Genomic DNA, 25,150 nt, shown 5'->3' with positions numbered 1-25,150 from the left:
CAAAGTTGGATGGGGCCCTGGGCAGCTGAGCTGGTGGGGGGGCAGCACTGCCCATGGCAGGGGTTAGAGCTTAATAATCCTTAAGGCCCCTTCCAACCCAAACCATTCTATCATTTATTAAAAAAAGATAGTAAAATGACCACACTGTCCCTTTATATTTGTTAGGTGACAAATGAAAAAGGTACAATGGTAAGCACCATACCCATTAATTCTGCCACTTTAGCCCTGAATCCACAATGCATTTAAAAATACACACACAAGCAGTAATAGCGTACCTTTATTTCAACACGTGCACTGCACTGATGCAGTAGATACAAAGCCAGAAGTCTGTTCTTTGCACAAATTATCATCAAGTTTTTAAGTATCTAAGTCACATTTCTAGGTGGAAGCAGCATTTTGTGCAAAGAATAATTCAGAAAGCCCTAATATTAACTGTATGTTGGGAAGTGTTTGCATACATAATGCAGCAATGATAGCTATTCCTAACTGGCCTTAAACATGGAAAACCAAACAGCTGTTGAAGTTTGCTTTTGAAAATTCTAACAAAAAGCAGTTTATTTTCCTTCTCTTAAAGAACAACACAAACAAACAAAAAAAAAAAACCAACCCTATACTACAGCAACAAATAAATAAAAACTGACAGTGTATATATACTTGCTCAGAATCAATTCAGCAACTTAAAAATAAAAGGTAATATTCAGTGTTCGCCGAATTGCTTCACACTACATCTACCACTTTAAAAATCCTACATTAGAAAGTTAAAAAAAAAATCCCCCAAATTTCTTTGCTGTTATCAGTTGAAAGCACTGCTGACTCTTACCTATGAACACCTAATTCAAGTCCCCTGGTCATGACAAGGGATTACAGAACACCCCTGCACACACAGCAGTTCTGTGTTCAGGAAACATCTCTGCTAGCCTTGATACAGCGAGCATACTAAGTCATCTTCCTGTTCGCAAGTGTCTTCACTAAAAAAACAAAAACAAAAACAACAACCCAGCCCTACTTGTTGTGACTGACTTCTAGATCTACCAAGCTCACTCTGGAAAACATGCTGTAATCCCTGTCTTAGTGTGCTTAATACCACCTACATCACTAAGGATCACTGGGAATATTCATGTGTGTCATGTTATGGGTACATGCGACTGCTTATAAGACATCTGCATTTGTATCTGCACAATAAACTGACTGTGGTCCTGTATCATAAATGAAGAGTTACTACTAGGTCATAGGCACTAACAGGGGATGGCTAAAATAGAGCTAAAACATTCAGCACTTTTCTCTCTTCCTGTTCCAAAGGAGGATCCACTCTCTTTGGGGGTCCTTTGGGATACACAGGTTGTAGGCCAGCTGTGACCCACATTTATCTAAGAATCAGCATCAGCTAGAATTGCTTGAAACAATAAGACTAGTAGAGCACTTCTCCTTGGCTCTCCAAACTGAAAGCAGTGTAACAGTACAACTGTACATATGAAATAAAAGGCAAATTTTTACCAGCTTTTCCAGTATTCCTCTGAAATTCCACATGGATCACCCCAATTTCATCAATTCAGTTTATGCATATGGAATGCAGCAAAACTCTTCCTTATTTATGGTTTATAAGTACAGATCCTAAGAGTGTATTTTTTTTTTCCATGAACAGTATCATTTTGGTTATGCGGGGGGGGGGAAAATCAACTCCCTCCAACAAAAATAAGAAAATATGAATACCAGGTGTTGAAGGAAAACATAATTATGTGTTTTGGGATAGTGTATTTTATATTCTGTCTTGGCAATGTACAGAAATGTACAGGATGTTTACGTCCTTCCTATCTCCTCTGATGTGGAATCTTTTAAACATTGAAAGCAAACTTTTAGTACATAAGAACATTCTTATAAAAATATAACTTTTATGACAACATGATAAACAATTCAAGAAAAATGTTTTCTCTTTCAGAACAAAACTACAATGCAACCTAACTTCCAGATTTTTAAATTGCAAGTGAATAATTCAGCAAGAGCCCCACACAGTGTGGTCAGGCTAGAGAAATACAAGCTGGACTTACCCTACTGAAGTATATCTATTTGCTCCAAAACTTTTAAGAAATACTGGTGCACATGAATCTAGATCACACCCCCATTTCTTTTTTAAGTGAGCTTTCCTTCTTCAAGAAGCTGGTGTTTCCCATAAGGCTGAGGAACGTACGATCACAAGAACCTTAATAACTTAATTTCTTGCACTGTAGTGAGATATCAGCCTTAATTTTCACGCTGACAGTGTACCTCTATAAACTACTTTCACATCCATATCAAAATCTAAATAATCAGTAGGGCAGCAGCTAAAGATGTCCATGAGGTGAAAGGTCAAGGACTCTTCTCCTGCAGAAGAGATGACAGCAATATGATGAATGAATGAAACTACAGGAAATAAAGTTTAAAATCAGCTTTCTAGCTTTATTCCCTTTCCAATGAAGAATGTGGGGGTATTCTTTCAGGAGGTCTCATTCCACTCTCCCACCCCTTTTTTTTGTTATGCCTGTCTTCTCTAAGCAGAAACACTGCAGTATCAAATTTGAACTACCAAAAAAAATCCCTCCGTCATCAAAAGCACTACAGATTAAAAAAATAATCTGGTCGAAAATAAACAAAAAAAAGCAAGCTCCATGGACCACCCTCAGGGATGAAATGCTCAAGATGTCTTTTTTAATCAATAAGTTTGTGAAGATCTACAAAAACTAAAGAGGATCACATTCTAAAGGTTCAGTGCATTCAGCAGCTACACAGTTTTGCTGCTTACTCATCTTTAAGTTGACTTTCAAAAATAACACCCTAGCTCATCAAAATATACATTTTTCATTTGCTTTTAAATTAAAATAACAATTAAAAAAAAAAAAAACATTTAAAAGAATTCACAATCAATAGCATGACTAAGTTTCAGGATCATCTACAGCATATAATTTAAAGGTTCCAGATGCCAATATGCACCATGTGGCAGGCCTATGCGCTTCATGTAGCATGTACATTTAGAATAATCTTGATGTTCAGATTTCAGTTTGTTTCTTCCAAATAGTGTAGAACACCCACCTGGAGAAAATAAGCAGTCAAGGAAAAAAGAAAAAAAACACAACAAAATGATGTAGTATAAAGTTAAAATGAAAGTAGCTCTTTTCACTTATCTTTCAATTATGAAAACTCACAGTTCACAGAAAGGAGGTAGATAACTCTGAAAGTGAAATCTCTCTGGATTCTCTCTCTCTTTTTTTTTTTTTTTTTTTTTTTTTTGGCTCAGCAGTTGATACCCCAGTCCCCCTGACAGTAAAATCCTCTGCAAACCATTTTCTAATCCTTGCTGCAGATTTTCAGGCTGTGCACTATGCACTGCAACTGCTGAACAAACTACAGAAGTACATCAGGAAGTGCAACTAAAGCTTCAGATCTCTGATCACCAAATTGGGATCCCTATCACTCACCTTGATAGCTAAGTAAGAAGCTCCAATAAGAAGGTAACATCCAGCTAACTAATTTGTGAATTCCTATCGCGGACATGACCAGACACAATAACAAAATGCTCAGGAGCTGAACACTAAGTGTCCAAATATCTTACTGGGCAAACATTTAACTGCAGCTTGAATGCCCCAACTAGGGCTCTGCTGAATGCTCACTTGAATAGATACATCTAGATTTTGCCTAGGCTTTTCTCTATAGACTTCTGTGATGTTGGCCTCATACTTTTTAAAAAGCAGAACTTTCTATCACCTAGACTGAGCTTGTAGCAACTACAATCTGTGTCAGTAATCTCTGCTGCTCCTCTGGTGGGAGAAGGACCCAGCTTCAACATAGACATTCAGTAGGTATGCTCAAGCCATGATTCTCTGAAGATGCTCCTGTCAACAAGGAAAACTGATCCTCAGGAACCTTCTTGCCATGCTAAGAACATGAGAAATCAGAGTTACGTAATTCCACCAGCTTCCAAATGAGCAGATGAAAGCATGAGACATGGACATCACCCTCTTTTAAAACTACAGCAACAGCAGCCGAGTTAAGTCACAGATTTGTAGAATTTAAAACAGCCAAAGTAAACTCATATGAAGACATATGTTCTCCTGTTCACACAGCGAGGTCACACACTCTCCAGATGGGAGCCTGCATGTTCATTACAGGGTCATGGTAGAGACCTCATGGACACATATGCTTTCCTTAAAATAAAACCTGTTTTTATGTCAATAGCTACTTCATTTTCAGATGAGCTGCACAGCAACAATGGTAAGTACCAGAATTTGAAGCAGCAATTACACACAACTATTCTGGAAGTAGACAAAGAAAATGTAACTGTAAAATGTGATAAACTTGCTCAGCATTTTGGCTGCATTCAGGTAATATTAGCATACAGCTAATTTTCGGTCAGATTACAAAAATAAGCATTTGTATTAAGTCAAAAGATTCATTCAATTGCTCAACAGGTTTCATGACTCTAAATGAACATCACGTGGTCATTTTCTGAAGAAAGATACAAAATCTGTATTTTTTAATTACTATCACAAGTGTAATGTAAATCTCTACATCTCAGTCATCTGTGAAAATGCACGTAAATATAATGTTCTATCTGGACAAATGCCACCTTCTGCACGGAAATTTAAGTTTCAAGAAAGGTGATAAAAGTACAGACAAAAGGATACCAAAGGTCCAAAATCAAATCAAAAGTCAGAATTGAAAATAATTATAATACATATCTTACTTTGGGCTAATCTGAAGTCATCAAGATAACTATTTTAGTATTCTTGTACCTATACTGCCATAAAATCAGGTTCTTAATTTAGTCAGAAAAAGTAAAAAAAAAACACCTTAAAGAAAAAAAGAAGCACCTTTCATACTTACATACTTTAGGTGTGACATTCTACACTGTATAAATAATACATCTGACAATACTTGAAAACATGAAGAAAAACATAGCCTGATATTGAAAGAAGCTGATCATTTCACTACCTGTGAATTTATAGCACATTAGAAAATAATTCCTACAATTATATTCAAAATAAAAATCGCAGGTTTTTTTCATAGTGAATGAATTATATTCGTATTTTTGAAGGTAGAAATGCCTTTTTGCATTCAAGTTCATTACCTCCAAGCCATCTAGGCTTGCTTGATTAATACACATTCTCTACACTTCCTCAGTCTTAAAGGATACAATTCCATGTAGGAGGGAACGCACACAATTTCTTTTGAAAACTCCACAGGACAGTAAAGCCTACTAAGTTGTTCTTCATACAGAGTCAAGGCATCGGTCAGATTGATACAGTTTCCCTGAAGAAGAAAAGAAAAAAGTCCTGGTTATAATCAAGCAAAGAAGCAAAACCGCAGATGAGTATACATACACTAATGAAAGGCTTCCATATACTTTAAAACCAGACAGAAGCAATCCTTAACATTTAATATTTACAAGGCAAATATTGAACAGCTTGCCTTCATCCTGCCTACAGCAAAAACAATTTGTGTATTTTCAAGAAAGAATAAGTACGGGGGAATTATCTATCTTCTCATTAACAGAAGTAACTATTACAGTACTGCTTCCAGTTAGAACAGATCACCGTGTGTTATTTATCTGTAACATTTACTCAATAACCATTTGCTTTATGATTGCTTGAACGTATCAGTAAACAGCATTACAATATCCAGATTTTCTCTATTATTTAACATTGCCTAGGTCTTCAAACATTAAAATGCGGTATAAAAAAAACCATAATCTGTTCATTTTAAATCAATTCTTCCATAAAACAATGTGATAAAACAAATCACACAAGTTCCATAGCTGTAGGCCACAGTCTTAAAGTGTTGTGCATTCTTCTGGAAAAGTAGTGATTCCTTTGATTTTAGTTTTTCTTGGTTCTATGTATTACCTAAGAATAGTAATCTATAATAACATATATAATCACACATATATATGATGTCTTTGTCTTCTCAGTTCAGTGAAGTGCTAGCTTTTTTCTTAACAAAACCACCACCTATGAAAAGTTAGCATATTAATTGACAAAGTGAGCTGGGCATCAATAACAAAAAGACCAAAGTCTACACTGACCACTTAGCCTAAGACAATGTTCTCCATGTACCAATAAAAAGCCTAGCAAGAAAATGTTTAACTCTGTCTTCCTCGTACTCGCACACATTGCTTTCTGTTTTTATTTTAAAAAGTAATAACAAAAACATGCACACAAAAATCCACGTAATAGTTGGCATACTGTACTAAAATGACATTTTGCATTTGTCATTTGGCTACGAACTCTCCCCTGATGAGGCACTTACTACAAGTTTCAAACTGAAACAAAGCACATATCTAAATCATTTGACTGGTTAAATGAATCTCCAGGAGGATCTAAATCATTCAGCAAGAAAGTCAACAATAAGATTTCACCGTAGGATTTTCTCTTCAGTTACAACACTTCAGCTGTGAATTTCTGCTATCCTCCTTCCTCCTCCTACCTTCATTCTTTTCTACACTTTCTAATTTTCCTTGTTCTAGGACTGAAGTTCGGCTCATACAGGAAGTATTTCTTCCTTCTCTTTAGAGGATCAAGGCACATTTTCCACCTGGCTCTGCACATCTATTCTTCTGGGCTTCTATCTCCTTTGCTGAATCTGCTACTTCAGTCACTCAGGCCCACTGAAAAGTAACAGAACTACCACCTGCCCCCAAAAACAGTGCAGTTACTTGCCTCTTTTTCTTCTATGCAAATGAGTGGACATGATATTTTAACCAGTGACTTTAGAGGTACATAGCAAACACAAGTTATTTGAACAATAATTCAAAAAGAAATTAAATATAGTCAGCACAGTCTACAGATGACTCAGTGTCTCAGGTATGAAGTGCTGAATACAGACCTGTCCAATGTGAACCTACTACTGCTGCAGCACAGCACAGAGATGAAAATCTCCAATTCTGGTCAAGGGGAAGAAAACGTCAGTGGTACTTAGCCTGCTGACAGTCAGCTTATTCGTGGTCTTCTCCCTCCAACCTCCTCATAAGGAATGTGCAGCTTAACAGCAGGCTCCTAATATGCAGTCTAACTGTGCTGCATGCTACAGACATACAGCCACACAAACCATGAAATCTACCCATATGTGAACACTTATATCGGTCAGAATGAGACACCTTCAGGAGACATGTATCCCCACCCTTCCCAAATGGTTGGGTTTACCAGCTTATGGTATGAATGCCTGTTACCTAGTTACAAAGTCTTTCTTCTTCAGATTTCTGATCAGTCAAAACAGAAGCACTAAGTAGGATTTCTTCAGGAGTACTTTCAGTGTAAAAAAACCCTCAGCTTTGCATACATTTTATCACTTCTACTGGAAGAAGTAGTCCTACTACTACAGAAGACACAAAAAGACAAAAAAAAAAAAAAACAAACAAACTTGCATATCATGTTAGCACATACATAGTTCCTAGTAACCTAGCATACGAGCCACAGTACCACAAAATGATGACAGGAGACCCATGGCACAGAAGACTACTGTTTATCTCAGGTCAGAATACTAATTTCAATGACAGAAATACGTAGCTTGCTCTGAAAATAACGCCTCCTCTAAATATTTCCATGGAAATTAATCAGATACAAAGAGCACAAGAAAGCTACTTGATAGAGCAAATTCTCAGTCACAAAACATTTTTTTCCAAACAATCACCACCATTAGCTATACATTTTCCACCAGCAATGAACAACAGCCTGCATGCTCATAACAATCTGCACCAGTCAAGTTGATCCAGTCACCACTGCTGAAATGTGCCACTTGCTGCCTCACTGTGCTTACATACACTGGTTGGATGTATCAGAAAATAACACTACAACACCTAGACAAATGCTCAGCAAGCATCAATGAATGTCAGTGGGTGCCATTTTTTCTGCATGAAGGAATTCAATTCCATACAGTGCTTCATCTGCACTTCCATGTGAAACGCCATTTTGTCAGACTGCCTCTTCACTGCCATTTGTTACATGGAAACAAAATTTGATGGAATATTGGTGGGAAGGTTCATCCTCTTCTGCCACACCACCACCATCTGCCTCTGTCCTTCTGAGCCAACATAATGAAACAGGAGGCATTTTTCCAGAGAAACCCTTGTACATGCATTAGAAAGAAAATCTTACAAAAAAAAAAAAAAAGAAAAGAAAATTACTAATACCAACATCTGCTTATTTCCAGAATGACCCTTCTTCTTCATGACTGGACAGGCCAAAAGGCTTCCAGCAAAAGCACTCTGTACAGAGTTCTGCTTTTGATTTCTTTTTCTTGTGAAGTTCAGAGCATGTACAGAACAAGAAGGCTCAAGGCAACAGATTCTGCCTATAGCATAGCACAACTGCTCTGAACAACTTCTGGTAACGTTTGCACATTTTTTTCCATTATAGAACAAGATATCTTGCCCCCTCCTGCCCTCAGATAACACAAGTAACTTGTATCTGACTGAGAGAATGCAGATAGTTCAACTAAGAAGGAACTAGATTTAATTCAATACTACAGGTCTCTCTTAGGCATATCAAATTCAATACTTCTAATTCAAAATTAGGAATTTTGAAAAAAAATTAGGAAGGACAAGTTCCATTAGAACTCCAGGAACAAAGGGCTCATTCTGAATACCCACTTTACCTGTACTTCTCATTTGTAAGTCCCTCTGCTAAAATGTTGCAAAACGTAACTCCCAGAGATCAGTTTTTATTCAACAAATGTGCACTTCACTGTTTAACTTGTTTCGTAGAGCTCCCAGATGCTTAAAAATGGCTTTAAAATAATTAAGTGCACACAAAAGCAACTGAAAGTTAATTCTCACACAGTGAGGAACTCATATGAGTTCAATGAATAGATGCACAGATGCTCTTACAAATAGGGCAGAGGCTGAAACAACCTGAGCTCTTATGAAAACCAATATGCCTACAGTGCATCTCCCATCAACATCATTTTTTACATATAGCATCAGGCAATAAACAGAAAGCTTTAATGCAAAGTAAAGATATGAGTACTAACTCAGCACAACTGCACAAAGCACAACAGACTACTGTAGCACTTGTTTAGTAACCTATTATTATCTAGGGCACTGCAGCAGTTACTTGGTTCAGCCGTCCTTTACCAAGCATATAATTTTGTTTCGACATCAGACTGAATGCAAAAGAAAGAAGCCACATACCTAAAAAACAACCTGTGTGTGTAATTTGAGTCATAAATAGAAAATACTGCTAGGTAATTTACAAAGTATGCCAGTACTATGGAGGAAATTTAATAGGATACACAATGAGATCTAAAGTTCTTATAGACAGTTTCCCAGCCTGCTGTTTCAGTATTTATACTTCCTCCCTTTTTCATCAACTGAAATCATTGCAAACAGCATGACAAACAAATTACTGGAACAATGAAATGTGGCAATACACAATTTTACTTTTCAAATCCATGGCTTTGCAGTCTACACACTGAGATCTTACTTAATGGCTATATACTTCAACCTCACCTTCAGGACACACGCGGCAGGTTTTATAGCACCACAGAATTACGATTTTTTTGGTAATTATTCCGCTTCACTCAAGAAACAGTTGAAAATTAAGCCGACAAAACTTGTATGGACTCATATCAGTAATAAGAAAAGGTATTAAAAAAAAAATCACTATTATTCACACCTTTCTTTAACATATGAATAGCTGTATTGACTAAGACTACTGTGCTAATAATAATCCCAACTGCACTTAGATGGCCTGGCATCATTAAAATATGATGAAGGGAACTATGCCCAGAATACAATACAGGGATCAATCAGATAACATGTAGTCTTCCACATAACGAAAATAGTTAAATGGTAGAGCAACACACTTGGTCTTCTAAATAGCCACTAATTACTCAGCTAGTACTGACCAGAGTGTTTAATAAAGTTTAAAATTATGACTTAGCATTTTTTATAAAGGAAATAGCAAAAGCAGCCATTTTCCCCTCATGTGGTTAATCGTCAGTATCTCACAGAAATCTCACCACATTCCTCTCCCTGAAGCCCTGATTCCAAACAATTTGACAACCAAGAAATGGAAGAATGCCAGTTTTTCACCCTTAACAAGCATCCCTTTGACACAGAAGGCAGTTTAAAACTTAGCGATTACTCAATCTCGTTACCTTGCTTATGACTGACAATTCCTGAATGGCTTCACTCTTTTTGCATTCAGAGCCTGCTTGGACACATCTTGACAGCCCATGCCCATCTCCAAACACCAATTATTCTTAGCATTCTGAAGACAAATTCTGTAGAAGAATCATAGAATATGCTGAGTTTGAAGGGACCCACATGGATCACTGAGTCCAGCTCTTAAAATTGCCCACCTGTTTTGCTGGCTTTGTTTATGCCATTTTTTCCACACAGTCCTGTGTTGAGCCTGGAACTGCACTCAATGATCCCATGGGTCCCTTCTGTCTCAGGATGAAAGTCTATGATTCTTGTGTATGATGCAAGTGACACCCCATGAGATGTGACAGGCAAAGAATGTCAGTTTCTAGGCTTTTACAAAGTATTGCACAATTATTTAAATAACAAATACAGTGCTGGGCAGACGATAAAAAAAAACAACCCCCTAAAATAAAGTTGCAAAAAAATATGAAAACTGTTTAAATTAGCACTGGTATTTCCAGTCAACTTTACCTCACCTATAAAGCAGATGAGTTCATCAACTAGTTTGGCTAAATTTAAGTCACTATGCTTCCTCTGACTTCAGAGAGTAAACTAATGGTTTGGAAGGATATGGAATACCTGCCCATTTCCTACATATCATTTTTACACAACTTACTCTAAATGTCATTGCTTCTGGATATCTTGTCTGTCACAATATACTAGAGAAGTTTAATTTCTGCTTTTAACAGTTTTCTATTTTATTTTGTAATAACAAAAGGAGAAGTTGAACGCAGCCTGGGTTTCCTTCCTTCCTCACTTCAGAGTGACTAACAAGCAAGGAGATACACAGAGCATCAAAGTCATCACACAGCATCAACCAAGGTTCGAGTCTTCAATGACATGGACAGCTTTTGAGAAACTAACAGAGGCAAATCCAACTGCAGGCATCTCCAATGTTCAAATGATCAATTAATTTAAAGCTAAACTCTTAGTAACTCAAGGAAATGCCTTCTCCTGAAAAACTTCCAAACAGCCTAGAAATCACAGAGATGCACAGACATTGTTCTAGCCTCCTTCTAGACAAGGAGAACACTGGTCCTTCTTTGGAAGTGATAATTAGAAAGCCCACTCAATGGCCAAAAAAAGGATTTCAACTTTGGAGCAACATCGTGATGGTCTGGACACTTAGAGGGTATGGCCACATTGTATGAGTAGGCGGCCAGGATGGGATGGCCTCATGAATGGCCACGTGTGTAGGAGAAATCTGATCTTCACACTGGTGGTTACTGCTGTTTACTGGAATGAAACCTGTGTGAGTGGTCTGAAAAAGTCTCCATCTCGCCTGGGTTAGGCTAGGAACTACATTCCTGCAGGGAGGTATTTTTAAAGGTTCCACTTCTTCAACAGGCTGAAAATTACGGCCTGTTCAACCTCAAAGGATTAAATCAGCAGAGCAAAAGCTTAGCGTTGAAAAAGGCATTTTCATGCCCCCTCAATGAGAAGAGAAAGAGAATTGGAAAAAAAAAAAAATAGGACTTGTGGGCTGAGATTAAAAAATATATATATTTACTAAGACAGAAAAGGAAAAAGAGAAACAAAACATGCAATGATAAAAATACTGAGCCCAAAACAAATGCCTCCTGTTTTATGTTGGCCCATGATGACAGAAGCAGACGTTGGTGGTATGGCAGTAGAGGTTGAACCTTCCCACCAATATTCCATTACATTTCGTTGCAATGCAACAGATGACAGCAAATGGACAGTCAGACAAAATGATGTCTGACATGGAAGCATGGATGAAGCAAAGGGGCATCACTAAATCCTCCATGCAGAAAAAATGGCACCTACTGACTTCACAGACATTTGCTTATGGAGACCAAACAGTGGATGTGAGCACAGTGAGGTGATGAGTGGTGTGTTTCAACAGAGGCAACAGCAAAGTGAAAGATAAGCCACGTTCTAGACAGTCATGGACAGCTGTCACACCATTAAATGAAAAGCATCTCAATCAGTCCATCTGCATAAATCAGTGGATTATGATCGGGGAAAGTCAGCTTCAGTGTGTTATAAATGATGTGGCAATATTAGAATATCATAAAGCTTACTCCAGGTGGGTCCAGCAAATACTCACATAGGAACACAGAGAACATCGTATACAATTTTATCAGGACCTACTCAACTAATATAAAGCTAAAGGTGATAGTCTATTGCAGCACAATAATGCCTGACTCCATACCTGTTTGAAAACTGTGGAGTGCACTGCCAGTCTTGGCTGGACTGCCCCACCACATCCACCATATAGTCTGGATTTAGCACCTTCTGATTTCCATCTGTCCAGGCCAATAAAAGATGGGGAACATTTTCCTAGCAACAGTGCCATCGTAGCAGTTGTGGAACAGTGGGTCACTCCCACTGGTACAGATTTTAACACAGATTTGTACGTGAGGCTTGTAGACTCTTGTTAATTGCTAGTGAAAATACACAGCTAATGGTAGTGACTGCTGAAAACTGGTGTTTTGTAGCTAAGAATTTGCTTTATCAAATAGTGTTATCGCACTCTTTGTACTGCTGTTACTTCCATGTAAATAAGAGGCATTACTTACAGAGCAACCTACATACACATCTGCAGTGCAATCACTCATCAACCTCTGACCAACACACAGCAAGGCAATGTCTCACCACCTGCCAACCAATACCCAGCAACCCCTGAGCAGTGGCCTTCCGTCAGACAACTCCCTGTAGCTTCATACAGTGCCGAATTCAGGCCAGCTGCCCTCTGCCCTCTGCTGCCTCCTCATGAAGGCTGTGGCTCTTCCCCACTGAGTGGCCCAGCCTGGCCCAAGGTACACTCCCATCACTCAGCAACAACCAAACATCCAGACTCTATTAACACTGTCTCAGCTGAAACCAGGACATGGGATTACGCTTGTATGCAGACACAAGGATGTGAAACCTGAAGGTAAAGGTCCTTGAAACTCACTTCTCTTCATACACTGGAAACCCAGGTCCTATGAAGGTTGCAAGACTCTGAAGATAAATGATGTGGTTAAAAATATCAAGGACATGAATTGCAAGGTTACTATTTGTGCAAATAAGTTTTTGCTCTTAACAATTATTAAGATTGGTGGATATATAGAGCGATTGCAGAGGCTTTATTTTTTTTTTCAACATACTTAAGTACAGACTTACAGCAACAGAGAATGAGATCCATAAATTGTCCTTTCTATCTCACCAGAGCTGAAAGAACCAAAAATGTCATTCCTTCATCCTAAAATTGGGCACATCTGTTCTTGCATCCCCTAGGAATACAAATAGTCTGAAAAGCCTTTCACCGACAGGCTCTCTAATGTTAATGAATGTTAATGCACAATTTTAGTTGCCAGTCTCCACCTTGTGGCGAAAAGATCATCTGCATAAGCATTTGGAGATAGCTTTGAGGATCACAGTGGTACCCCAAGGGAACAATCATGGTATGTGTTAGAACAGCACATGAAAGAAAGCTACAATTAAAGATTTTTAGTAACGTGTGCATATTATACTTCTACGGTTCACTGCCAATAATAAAAAAGCAACATCTCAACTTCCTCAACTCTCCCATTTCTCCTCCGTACAGTTGTTAAGATCAACTTTTGCCAGTTTAAAAAAAAAAGTGAAATCTCACATAATCCTGAAGCTATTAGAGCATCTCTCAGAATGTTTAGTGTCAGGGTCAGTGTTCCATTGTTATTGCAGTTAGATTTACTCAACTTTTGTTGATGGTGGTAATGCAAATAACCTAAAAGTACAGTATCTGCATTAAGACCTGCAAGGTTTAGTAAAAAAAAAAAAAAAAAAAAAAAATCAAATTGGCCTGCCAAATTTTTTATCAAATCAATTCTGCAGAAGCAGACAAACTCTCAGCCAGCTACAGCAATGGCTCCATCCATTTTGTCATCCACAGATGAAGAGGAGCCATCACATCACTTACACAATGCAATTATGTAAAAAACAGATATTTCTGTGCACTGAAACTTTGGGTTTTAAGTTAATCAAAAATACAATATGTAACTAGGTGGATACTAGGACTTTATCCTAGTTAATGCACATGAAATTATCAAACATCTAAAAAATTCTCAAAGTTCAGAGCTACATCACAGTGCTACAAGACACTTAATTCTCAGTTACACTGCAAACAGTATGCAGAACTCTACATGGAAGTATAACTGAATGGGAACAGGAGGTTATGCCTATTTTCTTTTAGTACTGCACTGACTGCCAGTATTAGCGGCATTGTTTCCATGTTTCCAAACTACTAGCAAATTGCTTTCATTTTCAGAACATCCTTAGCTTTTTCAAAGACTGTTTTTCACCAGTGTTTTTGGACTCTACAGCACTGCAGTGAGACAAAACCCGACTCTGCTTGCTGATGGTGCTCCTGAGCAATATCTGCAGTAGTTTGCTCCTTCTGATAGCATAATACACTTTTCTGTTAGAAGACAAGTTTCAAATGCCAGTACAACACAATGCCAACACAGAGAAAGCAACTACAGCTACTGGCCTGTAGCCAACAGGGTGACACTTCTGCAGCATCTTCCCTCTGATGCATTCCTTCATCATAGTGAGGCTCAGGCTATAGCAATTAAATGGAAATTCCCCCAGTCAGTTGTCTTGAGATTATTTAATATGTCTATATTTTAGAGAACAAAAAAAGCACCTCAAGAAAGTTGGAATGAAAGAGGCCAGGGGGAACAACACACAAAGTATTGCTTTTTTTGTTTAAAAAAAAAAAAACAAAAAACTTCCTTCAGCAGGTAAAATACAGCCTATTACCTAAGATTTGCATCTTAGAAGTTGACAGCTGGAACAAAAGTAATTTAAATAGACAACATTACTACACAGAGCTAAAATACTCTGTCATTTAACAATCAATATACATCAGAGCATTCAAAATCTTGCATGTCCTCAGTGTGTGACTAAGATCAGTTACTCAAGTCAGCAGTAGTTCACACCTGAATTTCAGTCCACAGTCTACCTGTAAAGCTGAACCAGGGCTGCACCAGCCCCAACATGCACTGACTGCAGCTTGATGTACAACCACTTCTCCATGCACACTGGCTGCAGCATGACCATCAAACCAGCTTTATGCTTGTCTTCTTCCCAGAGTCCTTCCAGAAAATCTGACAGATTGCACACACATTTACATATCCACTATTAAAGTCCACTAGACTCATTGTGTATGTTAACAGGTAGGAAAATTGCAACATGGATGCTTGCTCTGTCCAAGAGACATAGCCTCCCTTTCAATACCAAAACCTGTAAGGAATATTTCCACTGTTAACAAAATAAAAAGCCAGAAAGATTTAGTGCAGTGTGACTGCGTTAGTTGTATCCTGCATTTCAACCACAGGATAATGTATTTATCTTGTTCATACAACTGCTGCATTTCAAAGAAAAGCAGCACATTAAGGTTGTTACAAAAAAAAAAGTCATTCTGGGAATTTTGCTTTTCTTTAAAAGCTTGTCCAATTTAAGAGCAAATTCATTCCTTTGCGCACCTCAGAAAGCTAGTTCTGATGGGAATAGTGTTCAAATGCATAATTTTAGCAGAGTTACTAAGGAGTTCAGTGAAGTACTTCAAAATGCTGTACTTCGATGCTACACACATTAGAAAGCTAGTTGAAGTATGGGCACAGCACAAAATACAACTTCAGAGACACTTCACTCATCTGTCTGCTCGCTCTCATCAGGTTTTTTCTTGTTACAATTGCATAGAGCTTCGTGGTATTCTAAGTTCAGAATAAAGAAGTATCTTCAGATGAAAGCTTTACCACAGTTGCATTTTACCTGAAGTAGCCATACTGTAGCAAGCATATCAATTTTTAATTATTTTTAAATGGAATTGGATTAGAAACTTGATACAAGAACAAAGTCTTATATGAACTGTATAAGGCATTTCATAAAATGCCAAGCATTATAACAAATAGATTAAAATGTATAAAATCTGTTTTCCACAAAGCAAAACCAGTAATTTCCATTAGGAATTGATAAAAAAAAAAGCAAAAAGAATATTTACTTCCAACTGACTAATTTTCTTGTCACACTGTACCTATGTCAAATTCTTACATCTTTATGGATAACACAAATTTTCATGTCTTACACTGTATTACTGAAGACATTAGCTTAGAAACCATGTCCATCTTTGTAAAGTACACCTGTTCTGCTTTTCCAAGAACTGCTTGCAGCTGAAGTATTTTGCAGTATGCCTTCCTGATTATTAAAATTATGTTTTTAAGTTCAAAGGCACAAACAATTTCAGCTGAAAATGGAAGGAGACAAGTCAGTTTGGAAAGCCCAAATTTCATGCAAAAATCCAAACAAAGTACTATAAGGAAAGAAAACAGCCTGCTACTATATTTTGTTAGTTTTGCTGGGTTTTTTTGTTTGTCTGTTTTTGTTTGTGAGAAAGATGTATCTGAAAAATATAGATTACAATACTTGTAACAGCAGTACTTCTTTACATCTAGATACCATACCTGTGTGAAATACTTTCCATCTTGCTTCAGGACTTTCATTGAGAGGTCAAGAATCAATCGCAGAAATTCCCACGTAGAATCTACAGAGTATGATCAATAAACAAATATCATTGGCTTTATATAGTCATGACCTACAACACGCCTACCATCTAGAAAGCAGCTATCTTTCAGCTTGAAAGAAAACAACAAAGAAACAAACAAGAAAAATAAATCAAAGTGTCATGGTTTTGTGATTTTTGGTTTTCGGTATTTCACATCATAACATCATGTGGGGCACTAGGAGTTTAACTGTCAACGCTCAAGTCCTGGGTACCTGCCCAGAAGAAGAGAAGAACTACATTCCCCAGGGGACCTTGCGGTCAGGGAGAGGAGATTTAACTCCTGGCAAGGTCACCTGATGGGCTCTTTTTCGCCTGCCCTTCGTGGTGGGTGCTGCTCCCGCCTCCCTGCTGCCCAACTGGACTGCGCATCTCACCTCAGCGTTGTGGTGAAGCCTGTCCACCTTCAGACATTCTCTCTCTCATTATATTTGATTTATTAGCTTCAATTCTGATTATATTGTATTATAGTGTGTTATCTTGCATTCTGATAATGTATTTAGTAAATTAGTTTGTTTCTTCTCAGATCATTGCCACTGTTTTCAATTATTTTGGGGTCCCCTGTTTCCTTTTTTCCAGAGGCGCGGATCTGCTGATCCCTCTGCCCCACTCATCACGGAACCGGGCCGAACCAGCCCGTAAACCACTGCATTCTTGGTGGAGGGACCATTGACACAAAGCCTCTATAAAACCCTCACACAATAGCAACAAAGAAGTGAATATCTCTAGTTTTCTTTAATGTAATATTCTGTATGTTTTCTTTTGTTTGTTTTTAATAATGTTTTCATTACTTTGGGTAGGGAGAGGATATGGGGCAGCATGGGTGCAAGTGCATACAATACTGGAACGTGAACTCACTGAACACTTTTCTCAAGAGTTACTTGAGCTCACATTATTCTGGAGCACAGTTTTCAAAGAAGTTCAATGCACCTACTTTTATCTAATGCTTAAGAGAAATTTGAAAGATATGCTATCATTTTCTGCGCTTCAATAAAGCTCCCACTAAAAGAAAGGTAAGAATCAAAGTGTTTTTTATTCAAATTGCCAATTGTTATGCAGTAGGGACTGAGATTGAGAAGTTACACAGAAGTGGAGGAAAATAAATTAGAAGATTAACCTTCTTCTGGAGATGTGGAGATTGGAACAGCTGTCAGATCATTAATTACATAATCAAACATCCTTCCTTCTTTGGCATACCTCTTCAGTACAGGAATACAGTCTTCAATTAGAACCTAAAAGAATGAAATACTGTAATTAATCTTCAAAATACCCTAGAACTGACCTGGAAAAAGGAACAAACATGGATTCACAGGAACTAAGCAAGGAATGAAGAGCAAAATTAAAAATGGATTTAACTTCTAGTTATATTTTCATATTTTTATGTCATTATAAAGCAGGAATAATAAGAAGTGCAAGGCACCACAAGACTCAATTTCCTAGCTCGGACTTCTAGGTAGCCTCTGTTCTGTCAAATGGTAACACTTCCAGTCTCCTAACACAGTAGTAAAATAAGGTATTTGTACGAAGGGCCAATGACTCATGTAAAGTAGCATGCAACTTCTCAGTTAATTTTTAATGTGCATTTTTTTTTAAACACACACCTTCAAACTAGTATTTATGAGAACGTTAAGGAGCAGGAATGAAAACAGAACAAGATATCAGATCATATCAATAAAAAGATGTCAGATGAGGCACGGAAGACTGCATGCCTTTAAACACTAAGAGTGCAGTGGTAAGATTTTCTCTGAAAATTTTTTTAAAAAGTGCAGTTTTTTTTAAACAGATATTCTCAATAGTGAAGAACGACCTAACTTAAATACACATTTCTTTTCAGATCTTTATAGCAATTTAGGGAATTGTATTTAAGACTGCATCCCTATAACTATTTCCTCTTCATTTATAAGTTGTGGCAATAGGCAACTCTCGTATTTCACATTCCTTCTGGGTATACATAGTTATTTTTAAAATAATTCAAAAGTGAAGAATTAAAATAATGCATACTTTCAATACAAGTTCCACTGGCAGCTATTAGCATTTAGGAATTTCATAAGAAAAAGGAAAAAAAATTCTTCCCAAAATCTCCCAGCCTCAATATCACATTTGAAATGTTACTCTCAACAAAAGCAAAATAAAAAATACCTGATAGCACTCTCCTTTCAGATTGTCTAAGACATCTCCGCATGTTTTACGCATGTACTTTTTACACCCGTCGATCACCATTTGGTCAATGTTTGAAGACAGTTAAGGCATTCAGCATCCCAGAAATAATACAGGTTATGAGAATTTCATTTTCTTCAAGAAAAAAATTGTCAAAAAGGTGAAATTCACAAAGGAATAATAAGGTGTAGTTATGTATCACAATAGCCAAGCTTACATCTTTGACCCCAAATTCAGACAGAGGGTCAAAAAGCACTTATTTTTGTTTTCAACCACTGTTTATGGCACATTAGGTTACTATTAATGTTAAAGCTCCAGGCTCACAAGAAAGAAATTTCAATTCAGACTATCTCCTCATGCAAATTAGAGTCTGGTAGTTGTACTTAACGCTAAAACATGCAGACTGCACAACACTGAAATGACCAGTCATTTGTCAAAGGATATCTCTACCATAGTAACCATCTTTGGCTTCAGTTTGACTATCTCATACAGAATACCCCCATCACCACCTCCAAGGATCAGCACTTCTTTGCCAGTGTAGTCTTCCTTTCCGCTGCCCATTATGGCTCGAGTATATGCCAAGTCACTTTCTGCCAGATCTGAATGGAAGGAAGAGAAAGAGTTGGACAAAAACATCTTTAGTTCTTTTGATTAATCCCCAGGAGATACAGTACAGATCAATGTAAGAGTAGCTACAGAAAGAACCTAGCTGAGACACGTCAGGTAGAAGCAGACTGGTGATTTACCAGAACTAATGAAATCCTCCTCTGAATTTCATACAGGACTTCTGCATTCCTCAAAGCAAACTCAACAGTGGCTGCATCAACATTACCAAGTACTGTATGCCAAGACAAGCACATCTGCAGTGCAAAAGAGGCAGTACTTAGGACTTGACGTCCACACTTGACACACTTCAGTGGGTTTTTACCTCAAATTAATGCAGCAAAAGACAATCAGGAGACTTTAGGAAGCACTCTCAGAACCCCAACTAAAAAGATCAACCTAGATGCACCCTGCAGATCCCTGCACAGAAGAATAAGCATGACTATTAATATCTGGTACCTTCAAAACAGGCAATAACTTTCCTGGCTCTAATATCAGATCTAAGTTACAAGAGCAAACCAATGATGTGCTGCTATACCAAGCACATTCTAATATTGTGCCTGCCAATCAGCACTTAGTTTATAATGGCACAATGACAGAATTACAGACCATTGTTTTAAAATTCTGTGGAAGGTAAATAAGTAATGGCATACTTCTCTTTCTATGTGGCATGCTGTGACAACATTCAAAGAAAACCTCATTTCCATATGAAAAATCAAAATGAAAATTTCTGGCCAGAAGTGTGGAATACCTAATTTGGCAATTCAGATACAACTCTAACAGAATTAAAGAATACTCAGCTGATGAATTCAGTATTAACAACACTCACAGCTGCCATCTGCACAGAATTCTTTAAGTCCCCTTGACAGATGGTGATAGCTACATTGAATGGTTAGAGGTATCTCTGGTGATTTCAAAAGCTATATTCAAAAGTCTTAATTACTCAGCCTCAAATTAGCTATCCTAACCCTAGACAGGAACATCCCTCATTTACTTCAGTCAGTGCATTTAAATATAAATACAAAGGGACTTCACAAAGCATATTCCTTGATATGTCTAGTCTTCATTACAAACAGCATCCTTATGTGGATTAAAAGAACAGTAACCCATCTTCTCTCAGATTCACTTTCAAAAACACAGAGAACAACAGGCAGAGGTAGTCCATAGATAGAAACTCTCATAAAATCTGGGTCACTCTTCCTACTAACTTGAAGTTCAACTTAGCATTCTGGAGAAGAAAGAGGCAAAACAAGTTCAACAACACAGCAGCTAAATGGGATACAGCTGTTCTGGCTGATCTCACTGAGGAAATAATTTCAGCATCACAAAAAATAGGGCAGCAGATTACCACCCCCCACACACCACCGTTTCTTCTTCTGGATACTCCCTGATAATTCCAATCTTCTGTTTTGAAGATTAATAAAGTACTTTGTTTTACTGTCAAAGAGAAGCCCTCAAGAGGTTGCTATCACAACAAACAGTAAAAGATAAAACGAACAAAGTGATTCAATGAGCTGTGGTAGAGAACGCTAACTTCACTTCTCCTGTAGTATTTTCCACAGCAAGAAAAACACTTTTGAAAGAGCATATACCTTGCTCATACTCCAGCTTTTACATCTGGTCACCCTTTCTGATTTAAATATTTTATATATAGGAACAGATGTGTACGTACACACATACATATACAAGACTTAGCTTCCTGTATCAGAACCACAACCTTCAGTAACCATCAAAACTGACACAGTAAGAGAAAACACTTCCTACGATTTCACCCAGAAGATCCTCCACTGAGACAATACTTACTGACATCCCCACTGAGAATAAGAATATTCCCAAACTGTTTCGAATGCAGAATTTTAATGTTCTGAAAAGGTGAATCTTCATCATAAACAACTTCATCTATGTCGTACTCTACCAAGCGCCCATCGGCTGTGGGCCAGTATCTATCGATGACACCTCCTCTCAAAATGGCTGGCAATCTAGAAAGAGAGAAGAGAGAAAAAGATCACCAAACCTGTGAGAATGATTTTATATATTTCCTTTTAACAATCACTGGCTTCTGCATAATAAATATAATAAATAAATAGCACTTACAAGAGTAAACAAGAAAATTTGCAAGATTTAATGCTGAAGGCATTTAACAAACCCATGAGCCATATGTTAAATATACAAAATTTGCTAAGGTACCAATGGTGTAGCAGTGACTGCTTTTCATGTACAACTAAGTTCTACAAAGTGCATGAATACACCTCTAAGAGAAAAGACTTATGTAACACCGCCTCTGCAAAAGAATCAGTTTATGACCAGAAATTGCCACAATACAAAAATCAGAATGTGAACAAAAAAAAACCAAAAACCAAACAACAATAAAATCAAAAATGACAAAGCCTCTTCCCATCTTTAGCTCAGCTAAGAATGCAATTTCTTTGAGATTAGTGAGTCTCACCCTTCTAAAGTTGTACTGAGACATTTTAAACATATATGGAAACACAAAAGCGAGCTATGACAGCGCTTTAAGCTGAGCCAGGTCTGCAATGTTTAAGCACAATTCTTGATATCCACATATGTGACATCTCAGCTGCCAGCTTGTTTTATTTTTAAAATACATTTCAAAGCCACCTAGAAAAACAGGTTGCTTTGTGTTTGATCTTTTCCTTTTTCTTTTAATTCCAACACAAGTATGGTTGAAATCAGCGTTAGACCTGAAAAGACAAAATGTTTTTGAAATGGTAGTAAATAATTAAAATGATTGAATTCCATTTCATGCAAATTGCGCAGGCACAGAGTTCATCAAATTTCCGTACACTCTAGATAACTAAGTCTTTTTCAGGAGTAGGTGCAGGAGAAAAATCAGACAGACAAGCTTCTTGCAAATTCACTAGGGATTCTCAGCAAACACTGTACAAAGTATTTCTGCTCTCAGTAAACCACGCGATGGCAGCACATGCTGAAGAAGCAAGAGCATCTATTCACAAGATCAAGGAAAAAGGTAGAAAGAACAATTTCCAGCAGCACTAGTTTTGTTAGGAATCATGTGTGATTCAGAAGGATGCAAAACAAATTTTTAAAAGTTGAGGAGCATGTTACAAGATCCAATCCAGAACCACTGTCCAAAGAAATTCATCTTCCTATACTCAGGAAACAAAACTAATCTAGATCACTTCAGATAGACTTTTTCCTGACCTATGTTTAACAAGTTCACATAATAGGGATTCTACAGACACCCAGAATAGTATGTCAATATTAAAAAGTGTTCTACAAAAGACAGTACTTCCACCGCTTGCTGCCCATTCTCAAACCCAGCTCCATCAGATAAATCTGGATAATCCTGCTCTGGTTGCTGGGACCAAGCCACGTGAGACAGCAGTGGGAAAGGATGCCCACCTTGGCTCTGGCTTACGCTTTTGTCTGAGCTAAGCTACAGCTGTGCCTGCCCACATCTTTTGCCACTCCTGACACCCAGCCTGGAAGTATAAGGCCCTGTCTGGCACTATCAGCAACCCACTCCAGCCCTGCTTGCCCCATCAGGAGCCGGGGACTGGATTTTGCAGGTAAAGTTCATGCTCTGGACTGGCCTGCTGCCACCCTTGGCTCCCTAGTTCTTCCACAGCAGAACGCTCTTGCGTCCTGTTTGCATTTTCTCCCACCAATTCATGCAACTGTTGCAGAAAACAATAAAAGAAATAATTCTTGCCCAAGTAACAACACTGAAGGTCAAGCTTCACATGAGAAAAATCAGTGTCTTTAATTCTGCTATAAAACAGTTTCAAAATATTCGGGGAAAAACATACACAAGAATTCATACTCCAGACTACTTATTCACAGCAGCATAGCAAAGCATAATTTATTGTCTTTAGCAACCTAGACAAATGTGGAAGTCTATATATATGAACTTACCGCTTTACCCTTTTCAGATTGCCATGAAAAAATTCTTTCATTCTTTCTTCTACTTTGTTTAGAAGCTGAAAAAACAGCAAACAAAAGAGGTGGAAGTTATAGAAGTGATCACTTGATGTATAACATCTTTTAAATTAGACTAGTTAGAAGGCAATAATAAGAAGCATCAGTAGTGAAGGACTTGTAACATAACATTAGAAGTCCATGAATAATTATCTGCCCTGGCTTCATTAGTAGCAAGCAAACACATACTGCTAACAGTTGTCACTGCATTTAACTGTCTGGGTTAATGGCCACAACACTCAGACCCAACTTAAAGAGGGAGCAGAAGAATCCTGGAAAGTTTTAGTCCCCCCCAAAATCCCAACTGTGAATTTCACCTCAGAAAAGCAGCAATTATTCTTCTTCCTGGGAAAGAAAAGTTTTAGAACAAAGGTTCTCCGTCTCCCATATCAGAGAAGAAAATGATACTCTAGTACACCGTGTGGTGGGCTGAACATCCCTTCTCTCTCTGCCCTGTGTATAGGAAGGCTAAAACAAGGCTGCAACATTTTTGAAACTTGTATAGCAAAGAATGTGAAGCCCACTACATCCATGCAAGTATGTGTGTGCATTTGTACACAAATGTGATTACAACAGCCACTACTACTCCACATCTGTGAGCACTAAGATAGAATGAACACAGTTATTTAAAAATATTTTACCAAGTTATGCTTTAATAGATGTGAAGAAAAGAAGGGGTTCCCCATGCAGTTTGCTAAGCATAAGAAAAGCATCCCTACTACCTGATCAGTTTCCTCTCTTCCTTTTGTATGATCATTGTAGCTCTGCAGGTCCACCAACACTAATCCATGAGGGTGAATTCTCAAATTGGCAAAACTACAAAATAAAGAAAGACAGTGATGACGGCTTTGTTAAAAAAAAAAATGAATTTCAGGCTTTCTTTCCTCTCATAGGTAAATTCAGAGTGGCCAGTTCCCTTTTTTTTTTTTTTTTTTTTTTTTTTTTTTTTTTTGCTTTTTCCAGGATTCTGTCAGTTGCTGATAGTTCCAGATCCATTATTCCTCAACAAGTCACTCAGCAATAAATGGAAATCTGCAATGGCATGCCAAACACTGCATAACTAATAAAACCAGCCGGCAGCAAGTTAATGAAGATATTTAAGCCAGAGCCACCATTTTACTAGGGGGAAGTACACTGTCTACTCTCAGCTGTTCAGCCCTCAATAAGGCCTGCTTGGATAGGTGGGGTTTTCTTTATAATGAAATCAAGCCTGAAGAACACAATGAGATGTTTCTTCTCCTCCTACTTCTCACTTTTTGCCTTTTTCTTTTTCCTAAATGTATGGTAATTTCTCAAAGAGACAATGTTCAGATTCAAGCTTTATAAAAATTTACACATTGGAAAAAATAAACATTTACAAACAATGAACAAGAAATTGCAGCAGCAAAACCTCGGTGATGAATGCAAATGCAAGAGTATGCTGTACATTGGCTTATTACAGCAACCAAGAACAAGGCTTCATAAGAGCAGGGAGAACAAATGGAGGAGGACTTTCAGCTTGTAACAAACAGAAGATAAGCACTATGGAGAAGGACACACAAACAACACAAAAAAAAAAACACAAAAAAAATAACCACAAAGAGAGAAGCAAATGCTACACCCTTCCTGTGCTGGGGAGGGAAGAAGACAAAAAGAAGGGAACGGCTACAAGGAAATTATGTGCCACACACTTAGAAAAGATGACCCTAAGAAGCGTCTGATTTTCCTCA

The 25,150-nt window shown here is 37.7% G+C and overlaps 1 protein-coding gene across 2 annotated transcripts in view; it reads right to left on the bottom strand.

Annotated features, from left to right (window-relative positions):
• Positions 1-2,912: 2,912 nt before the first annotated feature.
• The window catches only part of SMS (spermine synthase), a gene marked incomplete at its 5' end in the record, with an annotated part of 44,034 nt that continues 21,796 nt past the window's right edge, over positions 2,913-25,150 (bottom strand). Inside the window, 9 exons of one of the 2 annotated variants that reach the window (XM_079546008.1) lie at positions 2,913-3,063; positions 5,165-5,280; positions 16,624-16,703; positions 17,839-17,953; positions 18,861-18,956; positions 19,329-19,477; positions 21,285-21,460; positions 23,379-23,443; positions 24,164-24,257. In XM_079546008.1, the coding sequence (XP_079402134.1) occupies positions 3,021-3,063; positions 5,165-5,280; positions 16,624-16,703; positions 17,839-17,953; positions 18,861-18,956; positions 19,329-19,477; positions 21,285-21,460; positions 23,379-23,443; positions 24,164-24,257 (934 nt within the window). In that variant the 3' untranslated portion in view covers positions 2,913-3,020. The remainder of the gene's footprint in view (positions 3,064-5,164; positions 5,281-16,623; positions 16,704-17,838; positions 17,954-18,860; positions 18,957-19,328; positions 19,478-21,284; positions 21,461-23,378; positions 23,444-24,163; positions 24,258-25,150) is intronic. The other variant, XM_079546007.1, reaches the window with a different exon arrangement.

The sequence above is a fragment of the Tetrao urogallus genome (genome assembly GCF_951394365.1).
Source record: "Tetrao urogallus genome assembly, chromosome: 1".
NCBI lineage: Eukaryota > Metazoa > Chordata > Aves > Galliformes > Phasianidae > Tetrao > Tetrao urogallus.
Note: the sequence above shows the minus strand (reverse complement) of the source record. Positions and strands in the feature narration are given on the sequence as shown.